General features: G+C 48.2%; 1 protein-coding gene across 2 annotated transcripts in view; it reads right to left on the bottom strand.

The window, feature by feature from the left end:
* DNAH10 (dynein axonemal heavy chain 10) overlaps positions 1-24,487 on the bottom strand; it is a 2,445,728-nt gene that overhangs the window by 1,300,392 nt on the left and 1,120,849 nt on the right. For both annotated transcript variants that reach the window (XM_078667623.1, XM_078667624.1), the window contains one exon: positions 2,642-2,776. In XM_078667623.1, the coding sequence (XP_078523749.1) occupies positions 2,642-2,776 (135 nt within the window). The remainder of the gene's footprint in view (positions 1-2,641; positions 2,777-24,487) is intronic.

The raw sequence follows: 24,487 nt of genomic DNA, 5'->3' as shown, positions 1-24,487 counted from the left end.
TTCCATCTCCCTGGAAAGAAGCAGTGGTCCGCCCTATGCTTGAAAAACCTACGTCGGACCCAGCTACCCTGAGTAATTACCGTCCCATCACTCTCTTACCACTACTAGCTGCTACTTAGAACAGAATGAGCTCCTGGACCCCTCACAGTTGGGCTTTCGCCCGGGTTTCAGTACTGAAACCGCGGTTTTAGCAGTCACCGACTCACTAAGACAGACCATTGACTCAGGCGGTTCCGCGATACTCATCCTTTTAGATATCCCCGCAGCTTTTGATACCATCTCTCATTTCAAGCTAGCGGAGAGACTATCGGAATATGGTATCAAAGGAACAGCCTTGAAATGGCTACAACATTTTCTCTCAGGGAGAACTCAGATGGTTACCCTATGCCCTTTCTCTTCAGATAAGCTACCTTTAGACAAAGGGGTGCCACGGAGGTCTTGTTTAAGCCCTACCCTTTTTAATATATATATATGGCCCCGTTAGCCCAGATTGTGGAACAGTTGGGTTTTGAAATCATCTCATACGCGGACGACACACAGCTCATGAGCTCTATAGGGAACTGTCCAGAACTAGAAAAAACTCGCTTTTCTAATGGCATGAAGCTGATCTCAGACTGGATGATGATGAACTATCTTCAGTTAAATCCAGGCAAGACCGAGATCATGCTTATGGGAAAAGCACCAGCTATCTGGTCAGAAGACTTGGTGGCCTGTACAACTAGATACCGCCCCTATTCCCAAACCATCTGTGAGGAACTTGGGAATAAAAATGTACTATTCCCTGTCTATGAAAGATCACATTACCACTACTACTGGCACCTGTTTTTACAGTCTTCAGCTTCTTCTGAGAATATTTCCTTTCATTCCCACCGCCCACCACATAACTTTGGTTCACACGATGGTAACAAGCCGTTTAGACTATGGCAATGCCTTGCTGGCAGAGGTGGGTTCAACCTTTTTGTCAAAATTACAAACTGTTCAGAACACAGCTGCGCAAATGATTCTCAATCGTCCGCCGGGCTCTCCTTCAGCCCCATTACTCAGAGAATTGCACTGGCACACTGTTAAAAAGAGATCCTTTTTTAAAATGTGTTGCCTCACTCATAATGCTCTCAGAAAAAAAGGCCCTCGGTATCCGCAAAATAAAGTAACCAAATACTGCTTCAGTAGGAGGCTGAGATCCTCTACTCATGAACTACTAAGAGTCCCCAGAATTCGCCAGACCCGGACCGGTGGTCGAGCGTTTTTCTATCTAGCTCCCAGATATTGGAACCAACTCCCACAGACCCTACGTGCTAATACAAACTATGGCTCCTTCAGGAAACAGCTGAAAGCCTTTCTCTTCAGTAAATAGACACTCCTGCTCCTCTCACCTCCAGATATAATTGCTAGTCAGCGCCGAGATGCCCCAGGGTGATTTGTGCACTCAATACATTTTAACCTAACCAGTGTCTACTTCCTTCAAATCCAACAGCTGGCATTCACATAGTGGGAGCGGCCCCTTACTTACAGCCTCTACTTTGTGAGTCACAAAAGAGAGGGGGCTCTCCTTTCCTGTCCTCTTTTTTTTTAGTAGATGCAAGGATTTGCAATGTAGAATTTGTGAGTTGTAAATTCATTTGTGATACGTAGTTGGAGGTTTTGGGCTCGCAAAGTCTGCATTTTAGCACACAATAGGCTTTAAAAGTATTAACATCTTTAGTAAATCTGTCCCTAGGTGTTTTATTCTTGAAATGTTTTGCTGTTGGATGTGTAACGTTTATGAGCTCTCCAAACACCACTTCTCCAGATTGAGTCCCGAGTCTTGGTGACATTTCTAAAAAGTGTGCCTAGCATACTTTAGGAAATATTTGTTTTGCACCTGAAGGGCCTCCCTAACTTTAAAGTTGTGGGAGTTTAGCAACAGCACATGTCTTCAGCTGCTCTCTCAATGCCTTAGCCTGCTCAGTGGATTTGTTGGAGATAAAATACTGTACTAAGGATAGAATAATCTAGTACTGAAGAGAAAGTAATGCAATCAACTAGTTACAATGGGCACATACACAATAGAATAATGGACGAGGAAAGGAAGTAAAACATCAGTACCATCAACAAAACGCATGTTCCTATTGTCATTCATTCGATTTGAATAGCACAGAAGACAAGTAAAAAAAATACCAAGCTTTTATCTGCATTGAAAATGTTTGTAAGTTACATTTGTGATATAGCAGTCTAAAGAAAAAAGTCTGTGGGCTTTGATAACCGTAGAAACATCCAAAGGTACATTGCTCCTCAACTTAAAATCCACTTCTGCACAGTTGTCAAACAGAATATGAGAGCATTAGGACTAATTCCGGAAGCCCTGTTTGTACGTTTGTGGTTATTATGCACTACAAAAAGCCTTACGGGGTACTTATACAAACCTCCTTCTAATAGTGGTATCTGTGCATGTAGGTATATTTGTATGGATGGATGGTATTTGCACAGCAACAACTTAGCCTAAAAGCAGCACAACACTGTACATGATCAAAGGAGACATTCAAATTAGCATGCCTTATTTGGATATTATATCCAATAGGGTCAAATATTACACATTATACTACAGCCATGATTTACTCTATAATTTAACACTAAATCAGGAACAAATATATTAAGAACTTACTTTGTAATCCATGCCTTCACCACAGTTTGTTACAACACAAAGGAGACCCAAGGCCTTTGCCAAATCTTTAGTAGTCTCTGTTTTGCCCGTACCTGCTGGGCCAGCGGGAGCTCCACCCAAATACATAGACAGAGCCTGTAAAAACAAATGGCACCAAATGAATTGTAAGGAAAACTAGGAAATTAACATAAAAAGTCATATTGTCTTACACATCACATAATAATCATGTAAAATATTCTTCACATCTTAATGTTAAACATTATCCTTTTAATTTTCCACCAGTCATTTCAGTCTCCATTGTGTGCAATTATTAGAACTACACTAATTAAGTGGCAGCTCTCAAGCTCTGTCTAAGATCAAACACACACACAATTTTATGGCAGAATACTGATGACAAAAATATCAACCTGACAAAATATTAACTATCAGAATATTGTGAAGGTAAATATACATTTACCATTCTTTTTTTTTTTCTCTTCCCGCTCCCATGTGGTCCGTAAGTTCCCCAGTCTATTTGGCCTGTTATTCATTATTGTTTTATATGTAAGCGACACTGCCTTGCCAGCGTTTCTCTCTTGTAGGAGGCGACCCTCCAGTGGAGCATATTCTGGGAGCGCCTCTGTCACCGCCCCTATCGCCCTCCATGCGTGACTAAATTGCATGTATTTAAAGTATTGTGTGTGGTGGAGACCATATTCTTTCCTTCAGCCAGGCACATTTCCTCAGTGGGGTTTGTTTTGTTAATTTACGGTCCCACCCCAACATTTTCGTCGCCTTCATCCATATCCCTATTTTAAGCCCCGTTGCAGGCAGTAACCTCGCTCTACCCTTGCCTCCATAAAGATAATGCAGGTATGTGCGTGCATCCAAAGTGTGTCGTTCTAGTGCGAAGGTGAGGTGGGTGGCTGGGGTGTGCAACCATTCATTAATGGGTACCAGGTGCTCTGCCCAGTAATAGGCCTCTAAGTTGGGCAGGGAGATCCCCTGATCATATTGGTGCCTTTGCAGCATCGATAGCGCCACCCTAGGCTGCTTCCCCAACCACAGAAATGTTCGGAGTTCTGCGTGAATGGTCCTGAACACCCCGCTCTTCAAAGGAAAGTATTCATTCTGGAATGCATATAAAAACCCTGGCAGCGTAATCATTTTAAACATTGCCGCCCGTCCCAAGAGCGTGAGGGGTAGCAGTTTCCATCGTGTTGCATCTTCAGAGAAATTGCACGTTATACGGTGTATGTTTCTTTCGAAGGAGAGCGCCCTATCAATCGCAATGAATACCCCAAGATAGGTAAACCTCTCTGCTGTCTTCACCAGACGTTCTGGGAGCCTGGGCCCCCCTTCCCTTCATTGAGGATCATATAAGATGGATTTATGCCAGTTGATCTGGTAGCCTGCATGGGACCCTGTGAGAAGTTGGCCTGATGTGCAGTGCTCACTATTCTAGTGATCACTATATATCAGTCCAAACAACCCTTATTGATGATTGGTTGTAAGTCAACCTTATAGACCAGCTATCCTAGTAGCATGGATACGAGCAGTCTAAGGCTAAGACTCTAGAGGGCGTGTTAAGCCAGCTGTTTTACCATCACATTACCCCTTGAACACCCAGTGAAAGGACACCACACAAGTGTTATGAAAATAAACAATGTATTTATTAGAATCACAACAACCCTGTACTCTTTATGAGGACAGGGTGCTAAGCACACAACAAAACTCTTACGAAAATACTTTTAAGTTAGCACGTTACACAAATGCCCGAGGGGCACGAAAAACCATATACTTTCAAAGTGGAATGCGAATTACTAGCAGGTAAGTAACGATTCTCAGAGGCTTTGGGATCGCTAGGACTGGACTACTGAACCTTTAGATTACTAGCAGGAGGCCTAGGGAACTCGGGTGCAGAGTGTGCACTCTCACGCGGGATGCGGGACAAAGTCTATGGAAGCTAGAAAAGGCAAAGTTAGTGTTCACGGGCGAACCCGACCTGGTAGGAAGAAAACGACAGTGGATCCTGACCCTAGGATAGTGAGGCTATGCTGGGACACCGAAGTGCCGAAGTTACCTAGCCCAGGGGCTGCAGCTGCATAGGTCTGAAAAGACGTCGGGGATCTCGTTGCCGGACCAGGAGCCTGGAAGGAAGAAGTTGCTGGCAGGCGACCAGTGAAGGAAAGTTCGATGGATCCAAGCCTGGATCAAGGAAGAAGAAACCTGAAAGCAGAGGGGACCAAGTTCTTGAATCACTAGCCAGTGATTAAGTGGGCACCAGGATGGCACCGGGCGAAGTCACCGCAGTCAGGTGAGTGGGCGCTGCTGGGCTCTGCAGTCTCTCGGACCAGGAGGCGTTGTCGGCGACCAGGATGGAGGTGCGAGCTGTCCCACGGAGGATGAAGTCGTTGGCGTCGAAGTTACCCAGGATTGGGCAACAAGCCTTGGCTAATTCAAGCCCACGCGGTGGACTCAAAATGGCGTCTTGAGTGGACCAGGAGGGTCCGGGGTGCTCCTCTTCTGGGAGGGAGCAAGGGCCAGTCTGGAGCAACCAGACCAGCAGCAGAAATGTCGTCGGGCGTCGTCAGGAAGGCCACAAGCCAACGGGCTAGTAGCCAAACAACGCGGTGAGCAGCGGAAAGCAGAAGGGCCCCACGCAGATCGTGGAGATGCTGGGGGGCTGCACTTCGGTGCTGGAGCTGCTCAGGGTGGGGGCTTCTCGGACCCCAAAGCACTCACCAGGAATTCACTCGGCAGGCTTGCTGGAAAGAAGTCGTGCAGTCTTGCAGATGGCCGGTCCCTTGAGGTCTCGTCGCACCCACGGTTCTCAGCTGGGCTGTAGAGGTGGGTAGAGGTCAGAGGTGCCAGGGAAGCCGGTTCTCGTCGAGCTGGGCAGTCGGATTCCGGAGGAAGGACTTACAGCAGACCGCAGTGTTCTTAGATGGTGCCTGCGGATGCAGGGTGACTACTCCTTAGTCACAAGGGAGAAATCTTAGGAAGAAGTCTTGAGTTCCTTTCGCAGAAAGTAGTTTCAGGATTCAAAGATGATCTGATTTGGAAGGGGGCCAGTCTCTACCTTTATCCTGTAAAAAGGGGCTGGCACGCGACTAAGTCCTGCCCTATGGGTGGGACCAGGAGGGGGGTGGTTACACCCACTTCCTTGGCGGGCTTTTCCCCAGCACAGGGTCTGGAGTGACCCTGGAACTGGTTCCAGCCAGCCTATGCACAGTGAGCACCGGGGTGCCACGTGCAGTCACCTTCCTCTAAAGCCCTGCCTACCTACAATACACAAAACCCTGTCTGGGACGGTGCTGGCACCGCCCCTGGCAGGAAACCCTTTGTCCTTATCTCCTGCTCTGGGAGGACTCCCAGCAGCAGGAGGGCAGACTTGTGTCTCGGTGGCAGCATCCATTTTGTGGATGCTAAGGCTCTGTCTGACTTTTAACCGGGTTATAGGTTACAGGCATGTCGTGTCCCTCTAGAAGGGTGGAATGCTAACCCCGTCGCCAGAATTGGCGAGGGGTTAGTATTCCAATTCGTATGACACCTTACTCGACATGTTTTGATAAAGCGATACCAGAGTTGGCACATAACCGCGAGGATTATAATGCACTTAAGAGTATATGGTATGCGATATCATGGAAACGGCTAAGGGATGGATCCCGAAAGCCGCAGACAGGCTCAGCTCGTGCCAGAGCACCATCTCACACGATTCCAAGCACTCTGCCTTCAGGATTGTTAAGGCCTGCCATAGGAGTGACTGATAGGAGATCTGTGTGTCCATTTTAGGGTTAGATATAGGTATACTATATCTAAAGCAAAGGGTGATTACACCACCTTGCCCCAGCTGTCAAGCAGCCAGTTGTGTCAGATTTGGATGGCCAGCCAGGGGTGGCATAATACATGCTGCAGCCCCTGGTAGGCCCTGGGTACACCTATGCCCTGGGTACCTAAGGTACACTGTACAGGGACTGGTAAGGTGACTCAGTATCCAATGTAGATATGTACCTAAGGTACATGGAATCCATTTTACAGAGAGAGCAGTGGGCCTGAGGTCCTGAACAGCAGGGCCTCAGGTCAACTAAGTCAGAAAACCAGCAAAACACCAGGCAAAAAGTTGGGGGCAACCATAGTCAGGGGTCAACCTTCCTACATAACCCCCCCCCCAAACGAAAGGAGATAAGGCTATCCTTGTCCAGGTAAGCCTATATTGCCTAAGTGGCCATTTAAGGAAGTACCAGCACTGGCATGGTTACCCCCTATGTCATGGTCCACTAAGCAATCCCTCACCCTAAGGGTGTCTGAGGGTCTCCACCATAGGGAATCTCTACCTGTGGTGTGTTTTGTCAAAGAAAAAGGCTGGTGCTGAAATGGAGTACTGAAGTGAGGCTCCACTAATTTTGGGCTCAGCTTCCTCCAATCATTTTCCACCATATAGGCCTTTCTTTCCAAGACTGAGTTGTTTTGGGCTCTCAGGGTCAACCTCTGGCTACCTACAGCTGGAGGTTGGGTCCCTCTGTTTGGCTTACTGGAGGGACAGGTCAGGTCTGGGGCCCTCAGGTCCCAAGTTTGGCTGTGCCCAACAGTGTCCATCTGTGGGAGGTCCCTAACTAATTTTAAGGGGGATCCCTCAGGAGTATGTTTTATTTTCACTTGGCTAGGACTACTAGCTTCAGTGCCCTTAATCTGCTGATTGGGAAATTCTTTTGGACAGGGGGCCCTTTGGGGTCCAACACTGGCCTCCCTGACCTCTACAGCCCTGGGCTGACTGAGGCAGGGTAGAGAGGGGCAGGTTACCTGCTCCAGACTGGGTCCCACCTTGGAAGGGTCCACTGACATCAGGGGTTCTGCCAGGCTAGGCCTGACTACCTCTGTGGCAGTTTCTTCACAAGGGGTCAGATCAGTTCCCTGAGGAGGCTGATCCTTTCCTAAAGTCTGGTGGGAGGGAGATTTCTCTTCCTCCTCAATACTCTCTGTCTGAGTGGAGTGATCCATAGTTTCAGGCTTCACAACACTGTCATCTGTCTGAGTTTGAGCTGTGGCCATCACAACTCTCCCAACCTTTTCAGGAGGGGGCTCAGTTTGGGTGTGGGCTGTGACCATCACAGCCTTGACAACCTGTTCTGGGAAGGAAGTTGTCTGAGATTGGGTTGTGACTGGCACAACCCTCCTGACCTGTTCAGGGAGGATATCTTGGACTGGGGCTGTGGCTACCACTGCCCCACTAACCTTACCATGGATGTTCACCATTCTAGAATGGGTCTCTTGCTCTACTTCAGCCCAGGCTGAGAGCTCTAAATCATTCCCCAGTAGGCAATCTACAGGCAAGTTTGGTGACACTGCCACTCTCTTGTGGCCAGTGACACCTCCCCAGCTGAGATTGACCACTGCCATGGGATGATCTTTTTGTACTCCATCAATATTGGTCACCTGGTATGTGGCACCAGGTAAAAGTTGCCTTGAGGGGACTAGACTCTCAGTCACCATAGTGATGCTAGCCCCTGTATCTCTATAGGCCTCAACTTTTATACCATTGATGAGGGGCTCCTGTCTGTACTTGCCCAAAGTGTTGGGACAAGTTGTGAAGTTGGCAAACCCCATGCCAGTCTCACAGACAAGAGTATCTAAGTTTGGGGACCTGGTTAGGCCAGAGTCCCCAGGAACTCCCAAAGTAAATGCACCCAAATTCTTGGGGGCACTCCCACCACCTGGGGGATTACTACTAGTAGTAACAGGAGGTTTGGGAATGTTACTTGGGGGTATGTTTTCCTTATTGTTATTCTTTGGGCAACTGCTGTCAGTTTTTAAATGACCCACCTGTTTACAGGGATAACAATAAGGTTTCTTCTGGTTGTTGGAAGGATTCTGGGACCCACCCCCCTCAGAGGATTTTTGGGGCCCTGATGTGGTTTGATCTGGAGATTTATTCCCACCCTTCTCTTGAGGCTTGGTTGATTCCTTTTTCTGGTCACCACCTTGGTTCTTGGGCCTAATCCTGGTTCTGACCCATTTGTCTGCCCTCTTACCCAATTCTTGTGGAGAGGTCAGATCAGAGTCTACCAGGTGCTGGTGTAATAACTGGTTCTGACAATTATTTAAGACTTGCTCTCTCATAATTAGATTATACAATCCCTTGAAATCAGTAACCTTACTACCCAGTAGCCAGCCTTCCAAAGCCTTAGTGGCACAATCAACAAAGTCTGACCAGTCCTGAGACTGAGTTTTCTGGGTGTCTCTGAACAGCAACCTGTACTGCTCAGTGGTTAAGCCAAACCCATCAACCAGTGCATTTTTCAGGACCTGGTAATCATTAGCATCCTCCACTCTTGTAGTGAGGAGCTTATCTCTACCTTTACCATCAAAGGAGAGCCACAGTATAGCTGCCCACTGACTTTGGGGGATGCACTGTACAGTGCAGGCCCTCTCCAAAGCAGCCATCCATTTCTGGATGTCATCCCCTTGCTTAAAGGGGGGCACTATTTTAGTCAGGTGTTTAGTATCTAAACCCTTCTCTCTATCTCTTGGGAGATTGCTGCCACCAGTGGGAGCTAACCCACACATCTTCTGCTCTCTAGCAAATGCAAGCTTTTCTTTGGCCAGGGCAACTTCTTCCCTTTCAATCCTCAGTCTAGCTTGTCTCATCCTTGCTTCATGCTCTCTTCTCTGAGGGGAAGTCAATCTCCTCTGGGGAGAGTTCCTTCTCCCCTGAGAAGAGGCATTAGAGTGCAGAGATCTAATGGAGTCCCTAGAAAGAGATCTATCTCTCCTAACTCCAAGGTTAGGCCTTATTAGGGTCAGTACTGGGGGTCCCCCAGATCCTTCCCCAAGTAGGTCTAAGTTGGCCTTAGTTAGCCTTCTGACTACCTCAAGACCCTTGTCTACCTCATCCCCAGAGAGTACCTCCTGATCCTCCTCCTCAACTGCTGAATCAGTGTTGGGGAGGTCTGGATCCCCAGAGGCTCCCTCTAAGGCTGGCATGCTCTCATGTAACTGAGAGAGCTTTCTGGCATCATATGTCTCTAAGAGACCTATCAGAAAGGGAATGGTGGGGTTAGACCCCTGCTTCAGTTTCCTGGAGACACAGAGTTGTCTCATCTCCTGAAAATTGAGAGCTGCATATCTTGAAGTGACCTGTGGAGGGTCAACACTGACCAGGGGAGTCTCAGTAGAGTCCCCCTGAGTCGACATGCTTTTCTAGTGAGGTGTAAGTGGTGCACTTACCTACACTATATGTTTGCCTACTGATCCCTTGCTAGAGTTGTAGTTTAGGGTGTGCTAGGCCCTAGGAGCTACAACAGCTGGTTCAGTAGAACTCAGAGTATTCTAAGCTAAGTTATATGTACCTTTAGTACTTATGTGATCTTTCACAAGATATTCTTAGGGCATGTGTGGTAAAACAACAGCAAGCTCAAATCCCAACCGCTGCTCACCAATGTGAGAAGTTGGCCTGATGTGCAGTGCTCACTATTCTAGTGATCACTATATATCAGTCCAAACAACCCTTATTGATGATTGGTTGTAAGTCAACCTTATAGACCAGCTATCCTAGTAGCATGGATACGAGCAGTCTAAGGCTAAGACTCTAGAGGGCGTGTTAAGCCAGCTGTTTTACCATCACATTACCCCTTGAACACCCAGTGAAAGGACACCACACAAGTGTTATGAAAATAAACAATGTATTTATTAGAATCACAACAACCCTGTACTCTTTATGAGGACAGGGTGCTAAGCACACAACAAAACTCTTACGAAAATACTTTTAAGTTAGCACGTTACACAAATGCCCGAGGGGCACGAAAAACCATATACTTTCAAAGTGGAATGCGAATTACTAGCAGGTAAGTAACGATTCTCAGAGGCTTTGGGATCGCTAGGACTGGACTACTGAACCTTTAGATTACTAGCAGGAGGCCTAGGGAACTCGGGTGCAGAGTGTGCACTCTCACGCGGGATGCGGGACAAAGTCTATGGAAGCTAGAAAAGGCAAAGTTAGTGTTCACGGGCGAACCCGACCTGGTAGGAAGAAAACGACAGTGGATCCTGACCCTAGGATAGTGAGGCTATGCTGGGACACCGAAGTGCCGAAGTTACCTAGCCCAGGGGCTGCAGCTGCATAGGTCTGAAAAGACGTCGGGGATCTCGTTGCCGGACCAGGAGCCTGGAAGGAAGAAGTTGCTGGCAGGCGACCAGTGAAGGAAAGTTCGATGGATCCAAGCCTGGATCAAGGAAGAAGAAACCTGAAAGCAGAGGGGACCAAGTTCTTGAATCACTAGCCAGTGATTAAGTGGGCACCAGGATGGCACCGGGCGAAGTCACCGCAGTCAGGTGAGTGGGCGCTGCTGGGCTCTGCAGTCTCTCGGACCAGGAGGCGTTGTCGGCGACCAGGATGGAGGTGCGAGCTGTCCCACGGAGGATGAAGTCGTTGGCGTCGAAGTTACCCAGGATTGGGCAACAAGCCTTGGCTAATTCAAGCCCACGCGGTGGACTCAAAATGGCGTCTTGAGTGGACCAGGAGGGTCCGGGGTGCTCCTCTTCTGGGAGGGAGCAAGGGCCAGTCTGGAGCAACCAGACCAGCAGCAGAAATGTCGTCGGGCGTCGTCAGGAAGGCCACAAGCCAACGGGCTAGTAGCCAAACAACGCGGTGAGCAGCGGAAAGCAGAAGGGCCCCACGCAGATCGTGGAGATGCTGGGGGGCTGCACTTCGGTGCTGGAGCTGCTCAGGGTGGGGGCTTCTCGGACCCCAAAGCACTCACCAGGAATTCACTCGGCAGGCTTGCTGGAAAGAAGTCGTGCAGTCTTGCAGATGGCCGGTCCCTTGAGGTCTCGTCGCACCCACGGTTCTCAGCTGGGCTGTAGAGGTGGGTAGAGGTCAGAGGTGCCAGGGAAGCCGGTTCTCGTCGAGCTGGGCAGTCGGATTCCGGAGGAAGGACTTACAGCAGACCGCAGTGTTCTTAGATGGTGCCTGCGGATGCAGGGTGACTACTCCTTAGTCACAAGGGAGAAATCTTAGGAAGAAGTCTTGAGTTCCTTTCGCAGAAAGTAGTTTCAGGATTCAAAGATGATCTGATTTGGAAGGGGGCCAGTCTCTACCTTTATCCTGTAAAAAGGGGCTGGCACGCGACTAAGTCCTGCCCTATGGGTGGGACCAGGAGGGGGGTGGTTACACCCACTTCCTTGGCGGGCTTTTCCCCAGCACAGGGTCTGGAGTGACCCTGGAACTGGTTCCAGCCAGCCTATGCACAGTGAGCACCGGGGTGCCACGTGCAGTCACCTTCCTCTAAAGCCCTGCCTACCTACAATACACAAAACCCTGTCTGGGACGGTGCTGGCACCGCCCCTGGCAGGAAACCCTTTGTCCTTATCTCCTGCTCTGGGAGGACTCCCAGCAGCAGGAGGGCAGACTTGTGTCTCGGTGGCAGCATCCATTTTGTGGATGCTAAGGCTCTGTCTGACTTTTAACCGGGTTATAGGTTACAGGCATGTCGTGTCCCTCTAGAAGGGTGGAATGCTAACCCCGTCGCCAGAATTGGCGAGGGGTTAGTATTCCAATTCGTATGACACCTTACTCGACATGTTTTGATAAAGCGATACCAGAGTTGGCACATAACCGCGAGGATTATAATGCACTTAAGAGTATATGGTATGCGATATCATGGAAACGGCTAAGGGATGGATCCCGAAAGCCGCAGACAGGCTCAGCTCGTGCCAGAGCACCATCTCACACGATTCCAAGCACTCTGCCTTCAGGATTGTTAAGGCCTGCCATAGGAGTGACTGATAGGAGATCTGTGTGTCCATTTTAGGGTTAGATATAGGTATACTATATCTAAAGCAAAGGGTGATTACACCACCTTGCCCCAGCTGTCAAGCAGCCAGTTGTGTCAGATTTGGATGGCCAGCCAGGGGTGGCATAATACATGCTGCAGCCCCTGGTAGGCCCTGGGTACACCTATGCCCTGGGTACCTAAGGTACACTGTACAGGGACTGGTAAGGTGACTCAGTATCCAATGTAGATATGTACCTAAGGTACATGGAATCCATTTTACAGAGAGAGCAGTGGGCCTGAGGTCCTGAACAGCAGGGCCTCAGGTCAACTAAGTCAGAAAACCAGCAAAACACCAGGCAAAAAGTTGGGGGCAACCATAGTCAGGGGTCAACCTTCCTACAGACCCATATCGCTCTAGTTCCGAAAACAGCACCGGTATGGTAGTCTCTGGTTCTGTAACAAATAGCAGGACGTCGTTTGCATATAGGGATAGCTTCTCTGTAGTCGTGTCCGACGGACGCACCTTGAACCCCCTAAAATTGTCGTTCTGGCGGATGGCGCACGCCATGACCTCTATGGAGAGGGCGAACAGCAGCGGAGACAGGGGACATCCCTGTCTGGTACCGCGCCGTATAGGAAAGTCCCTTGACGACCTGCCATTGACTCGGACTCTCGCCCTAGGATCTGTGTATAAGAGACCCACCATTCTTCTAAATTTGGGTCCAAACCCGAAGCGTACTAGCACTCCCTCCAGAAAGGGCCAATGAACTGCGTCAAATGCATTCTCGGCATCGAGAGAGAGAGGAACCAGTGCGGGTCCCCTCTATTACATACCTCCATGAGCCAGGTATGGGCTCTCTTCAGATTGTATCTAGTCGCCCTCTCGGGGAGGAACCCCGTCTGATCTAGCTGGACCAGTCCTGTAATCACCCTCCTAAGGCGGAGGGACAATATCATCGCATAGAGTTTTACCTCCACATTGAGGAGGGAAATGGGGCGGTAGGATGAGCATTCATCTGGAGGCTTGCCTTCTTTAAAAATCGGGATAATCTTAGCCTGCCTGAGGTCGAACAGGAATGTTCCCTCCGACTCAGCCTCCACAAACAGACCCAATAAATGACGGATTAGGAGATCCGCCATTTTCTTAAAGAATTCCGCCGGGAATCCATTAGGGCCGGATGCTTTCCCTACCCGGAGTTTGGCCAATGCCTCCCTGAGTTCTTCCTCAGTTATATCTGCCTCTAAGTCCTGTCTATCCGTGTCGTCCAGGGCCGGGAGCTCCACATGTGTCATGTAATGCAGGTTCCCAGTGGCCATGCCTCGTAGAAGGCTCCATAATAGTCTGCAAACGCATTGGCTATCTGTTCATCCGTTAGGGCCCAATGTCCCCTACCATCTCTCACCTTCTCCACCCATCGCGCATCTCTCTCTTTCTTGCTCAGCCAGGCCAAGAGCCTCCCGGACTTATCCCCCACATCGTATAAGCGGCGTAGGGTCGCCAGAGCCTGCGTTTTCGCCTCATTTGTTACTAAATGCCTATACTGGACCCGTACGTCCGATAGTTGGCGAGCAACTCCGGGTTCTCTAGTAGTGAGGTGCTCCTGTTCTAACACCAGAATCTGGGCCTCCAAGGCCAGTACCTCTGCCTGTATTTTTTTCCTTTCTGCTGCCAATCGGTTATGTGCCCTGTCTCGCATTACCACTATCAGTGTCTCCCGTAGTGTTACCCAGGAGTTCACCGATCCCTCATTTTCGGCTATAAAGACCTTCAGGTCAGCCCGCAGGCCTCTTAATATGTCCGCATTTTGGAGATCCCAGGCCGTCAATCTCAGTACCGCTGGTCGGTTTACTTTCTTTCCCCCCACCTTGAGCATCAACGGAGAGTGGTCCGAGATGCCTCGAGCCTTATATTCCGCCACATCAGTGATACTTAGTGCGTGTCTAGCCATAAAGATATAGTCAAGTTGGGAGTACACCTTATGCGCCCCAGAGAAGGAGAATTCCCTACTTTCCGGGTGTCGCCGCCTCCAAGCATCCACCAGGCCCACTGTTCCCATAGTGGTCGACAGCTGTGTCGGACAGGACGGGGACCCTGTCTCCCGTCCTGTCCGCCCTCAAGTCCATTACATCATTGAAAGCCCCTCCCAGGACTTGGATTGTGTCTGTCGTGTTGAGTAGTATGTATGTCATCCACTTAGTGTGATTGCCTGTAGCTTAGGTGGGGCATACGCAGAGATAAATGTGTATTCCTTCCTCTTCCCGTGTCCCCGTATCCCCGCGTATGTGCCCTGCGGATCTATCCATGTCTGCACTATATGTATAGGTGGGCCCTTTTTAATCATGATTGCCACACCCCGTGAGCCCAATGTGAATCCTGCGTGTGCCACTACTCTATATCTCCCTCTTGCCAGAAAGGCGCAGTTGGTAACCTTTAAATGTGTTTCCTGCAGCAGTATAACCTCTGCCCCAATTCTCTTCACATAATTATTCACCAGGCCTAGTTTGACCTTACAGCCTAGGCCATTTACGTTCCAAGTGAGTACCCGGAGTACCTCTAGAGACCCATTTTCCCCTATTGGGCTATCTCTCTTCACGTCATGCATGACTGGATAATCGTGCCCATTGTCTTGCATTTAGAGCTGCCAGGTTCAGTGTGTGCGTTCTCAACATGGCAAACGTGTCCACTCTGCCTTCCCCCAACTCCCTACCCTCCACTTCCCCCTCCAACATCCCCCTTAAATCCCCAACCATGCAACTGTGAAATCCCCCTTCGCCTCCCCTACCCCACCTCCCCTTCCCTCCAGCCCCTTCTTCGTTTCCAACATCTTTAGGGGCTATTAGGCAGAGAAGGTCTATCACCCACCCCTGCAGAGACCCTAGTGCTCCAGCTCTCAGTCAGTAGACTGAGAGCTCACAAAACTCCCTGCCACCTGAGTTACGTGAGAACAATATGCATCAAATAACGTGAAATATGAAAGTTTGTATAAGACGTTTCAACTTGCGTGAACCCCCGCCGAGCCTTATACATCTTGTCCACAAAGGTCCTTTATCACGAATGGGAGTCCTGGACAGCGTCCTGCGAGACCGTGTTCTCCCCGATGGTATCTTGCTCCATTTCACGGATCACTGCCTCTAGTGGATGCAGAGACTGCGCTTCATTGTCCTCTTCCACGGATTCGGTACTGGTCCTGGCTTCCTCTTCCTCCGAGTGTGTGGCCTTTTCGAGGCAGCGCAACCTGGATCACGCGTCGCCCCTTTCCTCCGTGGAGGCCGACCGCCTCTGCCGGCCTGCGATCTGGGTCGACCTTGGATATGGGGTCGTCGTCAACCTCTTGCGTGCCCTCTGTCCTCTTGACCTCTGAGTTTTCGGGAATTCCCAAGAGGCCTCCATGGACCGTGTTCCATCCCGTGGGTCATGTCTCTCTCCCCCCGTTCCGGATCTCGGAGGTCTCTCCTCTAGCCATTGCCATGCATCATCAGGGTGTGTGAAAAAATGCGTCTTGTCGCGGTAGATGACCTTTAGCTTTGCCGGAAAGAGCAGCATGTATTGTATTTTTAAATCCCTCAGTTTTGCCTTTACTGAGTCAAAGGAACGTCTCTGTTTCTGAACTTCTTGGCTGTAATCCGGGAAGATCTTGATGACCGCATTTTGAAAGCGGATTTCACCCATTTTTCGTGCTTCCCTCAGAATAAGGTCACGGTCTGCGAAGTTCAGAAAACGGGCAATTATTGGTCGGGGTCTAGCCCCTTCCGGGGGTTTCACCAGCAGCGCCCTGTGAGCCCTCTCCACAATGAAGCAGTTGGAGAAGTGTGCCCTCTGGAAGGTTTTCTGCAGCCATGTGTGGAGAAAGGCCGCCACGTTGGTCTCCTCAAGTCCTTCCCTAAAACCTGCGAATCGCAGGTTTTTGCGACGCGCCCTATTTTCTGCGTCATCTACCTTCCATTGGAGATGTTTATGCGACGCCTGACGTTCCGCCATGTCTTTCCTCAGCGTGGTGGGCGTATCTTCTGCTTCCCCCAACCTGGTCTCCGCCGTGGTCACCCTCTCCGTCAGATTGCGGAAATCTTGCCTTAGCAGCGTAACCTCTGATCCCACTTTGCCAATCTTCACCTCAAGTGCGGCTTTGGAGGCTTTTATGTCGTCTCTTGACACCTGAATGGCGTCCATCAGGAGCGCCGTGTCCGAGCGCGGTCCCTGGGCCTCCGACTCCGTGGCTGGAGGGGCCGTCGCCAAACGATCTATGGTGCCCTGTTTTTGGGCCCTCGTGGCCATCTCTTTCTTCCCCATGCCGCGTTCTGCCGTCTGACGTGCAATCCAGGTATATCTCCGTGCACCCCGGGTTATGTCCACCACCTGAGGGTTATGTCCACCACACGACCGGAGGGCCAGTCCCGGCAGCAGAGCAGCGCGTGCCCGCCTGGTCAGACCCCACCCGGGCAAAAGGACCTGTTCCTGTGCCTCTCCCGTCTATGTGGCAGGGGAGTGGCAGATGCAGCCGTCCCCCCTCTGTGGCTCAACAATGTCCCTGTAGCTGCCATTGCGGGCCGGCGGCCTCCGGACGCACCACCGGTCAGTTCCAACTGTGTCCGCTGTCAGCAGCCATCCTCCCCCGTCGTCAGGGTTCCATGTAGTGGTGGGGGGGGGCAGAAGAGGGGAGTGTAGGCACCCTCACGCGGTCCCGGGGTGTGCCCCTCGACTCTTGGTCTCTACAGCGCCAGATTCCTTAGGGGCTTATTGGTGGTCAGCCCCTCTGTGATAAGCTGCCCAGCATGCGTCCTGTCTCATTGCGCCGGGACGAGAGGGGCGACTCACCGGAACTCCCACGGGCCTCCCAGCTGAAGCGCTCCGTCCAGGGCCTCGTCCCAGCAGTCCTCCCCCTCTCTGGCTCCCGGCTCCCGCAGGACAGGCCTGGACGGGACGGCGGGCCCCCACGCTGCTCAGCCCCCCAGGCAGCAGCCCTCTCGCTCCGGTCCTCCGTTTCGTCTCGCCACACCTGGTGCCGGCTCTTCGCAGCGGTCCTTGCTGCAATCTCGGCGGCCCCGCCCGCCCGGGCGCGGGATCAGTGATGGTGTCTCGGGGCAGGAGGGGAGGGGGGTCCGGGACCGGCCGCTCAGCGCAGTTCTCCGGATGATCGCGGCCCCTCCTCGGCGATCTCGCCTGCCTCTCAATGCCGCCGAGCCGGTCTATTCCCTCCGGGCCTCAGGGCGCCGCCATCCTGCCGGGCGGGCCTCGTTCTCCCCCGTTTATGGCGGTTGTCGTTTTCTGCCCTTCTCCACCTCCGTCAGTCAGCCGGTGGTTCCTGCGGCTCCACGGGACTTATTGCATGACCCCGATCGCCTTTACGGGGTCTGTGGACCGGATTGATTCGTCGGATTAGGGCGAGCTCGGAGGAGCTCACACGAGGCACAACCTATCTGGCCATGTTGCTGGCCACACCCCCTACATTTACCATTCTTATCACCACATCTATGCGCCTTGAAATTATGGATATTTGAACAAGTTACTTACCTTCTGTAATGCTTTTATTGGTGGATACAGTATCAAACTGTAAATTCCTCACCTTTTGAATATCCCCAATATGCCAGCATTCCACAAAAACATTTCTTTACAGCTCTCCCACATCGAAGGGGACATCATAATGCCATTGCTCGGCACGCAACTCTGCGTTACATCATTGAAGCCATACAAAGCCCTCGTCGGTGTGCTGACGTCAGTTTCAACGCATTTGTTTTGTGCCTAGGAGGCAAACAGGTGGAACCAACAGTACCCATGTGGGAATACATGGCAGGTCTCAAATAAAATATATACGTATCATATATACACATACATCTATATATATAAAAACAAATGTATGTCTTTCTGTCTGTTTGTCCTTTATGCATTACTACACCATTCATCCGATCACCATGAAACTTTGGGGAGTTGTTGAGTACACTTCCGCGAAGGTTTCTGGCATAAAATTATTTTAAAGATCGGCCCCCAGGGCCCTCATAATCTTTCGAATACTGAATTTGCAACCACGACTTTGCAATGGTACAAGACTTTCGGTGAAAAAGACGATGAACAATGTCATTGAAGCTACAATTTGGAATGGGTAATACAAGGGGGAAGATGTACTGTTGCCACGTATTCCAATGATCCCAACAGATATGCCATTTGAATTCAAACGTTTACAGTTTCCGGTGTGACTCGCTTTGGCAATGACCATCAACAAAGCACAAGGACAATCGCTGTAAGTGTGTGGACTAGATTTGGAGAATCCGTGCTTCTCACATGGACAACTGTATGTGGCCAGCTCACGCGTCGGAAAACCTTCTGATGCACCAGACGGAAAAAGAAAAAATACTGTGTAACCACAAGCACTCGAATAAATAAATGTTTTCCATATTAAAATGAATACGTTTCAATAAAAATGACACAATGTAAATTGAATGTTATCATAACGAGTTTAATTGAATTCCCTTTCTTCTGAGATCGCAGCAACGCGCGTTGGGTAAGCTAGTATATATATATATATATATATATATATATATATATATATATATATATATATATATATATTCACCAAATCGTTCTCAGGAGGTGCACACTTTGCACGGTTGGTGCAGGACAACAGGGACGAACGTCTCCCTGTATTTAAATTGATCACCAAAAAAGAACTTAATGTCCGCACTCGCTCAATGTATAATTTAGGGTTTATTAGTGCAGAGACTACATACAGCCCCCTTCATCTACGCGTTTCGACCGCAGGTCTTGATCACTGTGATCAAGACCTGCGGTCGAAACGCGTAGGTGAAGGGGGCTGTATGTAGTCCCTACGCTAATAAACCCTAAATTATACATTGAGAGAGTGCGGACATTAAGTTCTTTTTTGGTGATCAATATATATATATATATATATATATATATATATATACATACATATATATATATACATACATATATATATATATATATATATATATATAGATGCACGTTTCTGTATCCAATTCCGTGGTTTGCAGAAAAAAAAAAAAAAAAAAAAAAATATATATATATATATATATATATATATATATATATTACCTACTGGCGGTCGCCAGTAGGTAGTTATAGTTAGGATTGTTTTCCATAGGAAATCCGCAACATTCTATTGGGAATAACTTTGGCGCCGGTGGACGAATTATCGCGAATTTCTCAAAGAAGATGGCCCGCTCCACTCCGCTCCTTCCCTGAAAATTCGGGGGGGATTCGTGAAGTGGGGGCCGAGATAAAAGGGGGGTCCCAAAACGTGTTTTCCCCATGTTAATTTCAATAGGGCGGTTGGACTCACTTTTAGCCCGAATGCCTGAATAGTTTTCCACCAAACTTGGCAAAATTGTAGGGACTGGTAGCCCGATGTGCCTTTGCTATGTCTCAAGATATGTGCTCCAGTGGATTTTGAGTAATTTAGGTTCAAAAAAATATATATATCTATGAGTGCGCCCCGGTACGATCACCGGGGAGCGCACCCGGCGCGTAACGCGAGTTCGCGAGCGGAAAGCTGATTGGCTCTCGGGTGTTTGTCAACATTCTAAACAGTCCGGAGCGGCCGCCATCTTGTGTGTCGGTAGGATCGAGACACAAGAGGTGGCAAAAACAAAGGGGGAAATGACTAAAAGGGGGCAGGGTAGACCCCCCCTGACCCCATAGGTTTGATGTGGGGGGCCATAAAAGTGCTTCGCGGGTCAAAAAAATTACTTTTTTTTTTCCGATTTTCGTGGGGGGAGCACCCGGTACGTGCACTGGGGAGCATACCGGGGAGCGTACCATGAAGAAAAAAGAATGGCAGAGTTTCCCAAAAATTTAGCATTTGTATATAAATTAGAGGTAGTTCTAAAAAGAACTGTTTTTTTTATTCTTTTTGTTGTTTTATTGTTTTTTTGAATTTTTTTCTTTTTTTGGCTTTTCTGAACAGTTTTATTTATTTTTTGTATTTTTTATGGGGAGAAACAAAAAACAGAGAATTGTAAATGGCTCAACTGGAGCAAAAAAAAAAACAAGAAAAAATTAATGTTTCTTCGGGCACTTGTGGTGCTCCCAAGCACGGATGATAAGTGTAATGCTTTGCTCACCATAGCATATTGTCACTCCACAAAATATGCAAACGATTTTAAAATTGGAAAACTTGGATTGAATGGTTGGGATGGTCTCCCTTGCCTCTGGACCCGATGGGATGGGTTGTTTACTTTGGAAGGTGCTGGCAGAAGATTGGGCAGGGTTTCTGGCCAGTTCCCTGACCTCTGCCCTAGCAGAGTTATTAGGGTGCCGGCGTTGCATGTGCCGAATCATGGTGTTGTTGCCAAAAGAGTATTTTTTGTTAGGGTTCCCCCTTGAAAGTTGAAAGCCACAGATTAAACAAGTCGCCTTTGGCGCATTAACTTTCTTCTTGTCCTTTGGGATGGAAAAAAACTCCCAGATAAAGTGCTCCTTTGGCTTATATGGGGTAGTATCTTCTGGTAGGAACCTCCCCTCCTCCTCCTCCTCTTCTTGTTCTCCACCACTGTGGTGTTGTGGTGGTCCTTGTGGTGGTGGTGGTGGTGGTGGTGGTGGTGCAGATGCTCCTGCAGCTGCTGCTACTGTAGTCATTTTTCAGACAAATAGGTACAGAGAGGTCTTTCAACAGGTCTTCCTCACTCAAAGTACAAAGTGAGAATGAGGAAAATAGGTGGGGGCTTTCATCATTTGGAAAACAAAACTGTCCTGAACCAATGAAAAGTGTTACATTCAGGTCACATGACTCGGGCCTTCATCATTTGGAAACCAAAACTGATCTGAACCAATGATAAGTGTTATTTTCAGGTCACATGACCCGACGCGCTTACGCTACGCGCCCCGGGGCACGCCCGGGGGCGCGTAGCATAAGCGCGTCAGGACGCGCCCGGCGGCGCTTACGTTGCGCGATCGTATACGTTTGGGCACTTCCGGGTGCGTTTACGCCGTGCGTCATAAGACGCATCACGCGGCTACGCGATACGTCACGATGATGTTTTCGTTCGCGGCAATAGCGCTAACGGGACGCTCACCTGTACGCGCACCGGGGCGCGCCGTAACACTGCGCTCACCGGTCAGCGCATAGGTACACGCCCCGGGAGCGCTCTGGGGCAAAAATATATAAAAAAATAAACATAAAAAAAATAGTATTACATAATTATACAATATAAAATTCATTTAAAAAAATATTACATTTCATACCTATAGAGATTTGCTATTAAAAAACCTATGAAATTCACAGAAAAAACCATAGGTTTCACACCAGTTATAGTTAGGAATTAGCATTTAAAAAAACCTATTAAATTCACTGAAAAAACCATAGGTTTCACACCAGTTATAGTTAGCTGAACATTTTACGCGCATAAAACCATTGAAATTCCCACGTTATAGTTAGTTGGACTCACTATAACTTGCGCGTGCAATGCACTGCTGATGACGTCACATATTACATCACTCATGACATGGTCAGTGACATCACTCATGACATCACTGATGACACTATCCTTGTGACAGAGTGACAGACCTCCTTTCACTGTAATGTAACCCTTAAAACACATATTCAATATTAGAAACTAAAATTTTTAAAAAAATTGAGATACCCATACCAGTTACAACAACCAATTCAATATTTCCACCATCTATATACACATCCACTCATTCACCAACAGTTCTATATAGTCACTCATACATATACTCACTCATCATATGTAGTGATACACCTATACATCCTGTTACACACCGACAGTCATCTAAAAGATACTCTGACACATACTCACACATGCAAATAAACTATTAAACATCCATTTATTTGCATATACAGCTATACACACACTACCACTTTACTTCTAAAGAAACTTACACATACTTACTCTCTTAAACAATCACTTATAGAAACACATACTAATTTAAACAGGAACTCTTACAATCTCTTACTCCCACATATACTCACTTATATACATCAATATTCACATACACTAGATTAAAACATATGTAGTTACTGATAAAGACACTAGTGAGACAGTCATTCACTCACTAACACACACATATACACACTCATCTACCCATACAGTCCTGCACATATGCAGTCTTTAAAATACATACAAAGAGAGAGTCAGTCATTCATGCATCTATGTGCTAGGTAATACCCCCTCCACGCCATACAAACACTCATACTGATACTAAGAAAAACATCTAATAACCCATATACATACACATGTAGCTACTCACCAACCCATGCAGCCACTTATACACAAAGTGAAACACTAATACATATATTTAAATATCTAAACATTACTCACTAATATATGTATTCACTAAGATACACTTAATAAGCCAGTTAACCAATCAATAAAAAAAATCCATGTAAACACTTATTTAAACATTTATTCTTCCATCAACTTTTACATATACATATATAACACATATTTATTTTTCAGAAACACACACATTCACTGGATGGTGTCATCAGTGATGTCATGAGTGATGTCACTGACCATGTCATGAGTGATGTAATATGTGACGTCATCAGCAGTGCATTGCACGCGCAAGTTATAGTGAGTCCAACTAACTATAACGTGGGAATTTCAGTGGTTTTATGCGAGTAAAATGTTCAGCTAACTATAACTGGTGTGCAACCTATGGTTTTTTCAGTGTATATACACACATATATATATATACATATATATATATATATATATATATATATAACACACAGAGAACTGGGACCGCCGCCAGCTTGTGATGGACGCTGCATGCTGGGAAATGTTGTCCACCTGTGGAAATAGAGGCGGATCCAGGCCGTGTTTTCTAGGCCACCCACACTACTTGAGGAAGTGGGAAGGACACACTTTAAAATGAGGGGGACTGTGAGCAACAGCGGCGAACTGAACCAGGGGGGCATTTGAAAAAGGAAGTAAACCCCGAAACGCGTCATGCCCATGGTTTAATAATAAAAGGCTGACATCACAAACCTCGAGTGCCGCCTAGTCTTCTTTTCTGGAGCAGACTTCTTGGGAAAACATAACGTGTCTGTGGCAAGCACGTAAGGCAGGCACCTCCCGCAAGTGTTAAGGGGGTCGCTACATGGAAGACCCTCTGACTACCCCGCATGAAGCCTGGATCGGATGTTGCTGCGGATGCGCAGTCCATACTTGAATGGGATAACACTTCTACTTCATTGGTGTTTTCTGCTCCGCGAAGGATTTTTGTGCGAGGAGGGGGAGAGAATCGTGACTGTCAACCGTAAGTGCCCAGAACAATTGCCACAAATCCCCGCCTGATTACACAGCACATCGGTTACCTACTTGGAAAAAACACACCGAGAACTGGGACCGCCGCCAGCTTGTGATGGACGCTGCATGCTGGGAAATGTTGTCCACCTGTGGAAATAGAGGCGGATCCAGGCCGTGTTTTCTAGTCCACCCACACTACTTGAGGAAGTGGGAAGGACACACTTTAAAATGAGGGGGACTGTGAGCAACAGCGGCGAACTGAACCAGGGGGGCATTTGAAAAAGGAAGTAAACCCCGAAACGCGTCATGCCCATGGTTTAATAATAAAAGGCTGACATCACGAACCTCGAGTGCCGCCTAGTCTTCTTTTCTGGAGCAGACTTCTTGGAGATATATATATATATATATATATATATATATATCACGATGTGATCCAGCAGATAGCGAGAGCGCTCAGCAGTGTGTGCTCAGCCCAGGGGTCGGATCCAGACCCAGGAATCACTTTTTTGCACAAAGGGAGCGGCACAACCGGAATACTATTTCAAAGCTTTTTAATTAGAGCTTCACCCCACCAACGGGTTTCAGCCACAACAGGCTTTGCTCACGGTCAGTTAGTCCTTCTACTCTTTTTCCTTTTATACTGGCCCATCTTAGCCCTAGGTGGCATTATGGGATATGTAGTTCGGAAACGGTATTTACAAAAATTCAAAACATAAAAGAAAGACTGGTGTGTATCATGTTTAGCATACATTATTGCAAAGCGCTACATGTTTAAATCACATGGGCATACTTAATCCTTAAAGTTCATTAATGGAATAGTTCCTAAATCATTTCCATTTTTGTTTTTGGG

The sequence above is a fragment of the Lissotriton helveticus genome, chromosome 11 (genome assembly GCF_964261635.1).
Source record: "Lissotriton helveticus chromosome 11, aLisHel1.1, whole genome shotgun sequence".
In the NCBI taxonomy this organism is placed as follows: domain Eukaryota; kingdom Metazoa; phylum Chordata; class Amphibia; order Caudata; family Salamandridae; genus Lissotriton; species Lissotriton helveticus.
The sequence above is the reverse complement of the archived record's forward strand: the minus strand, read 5'-3'. Positions and strand labels throughout refer to the sequence as shown.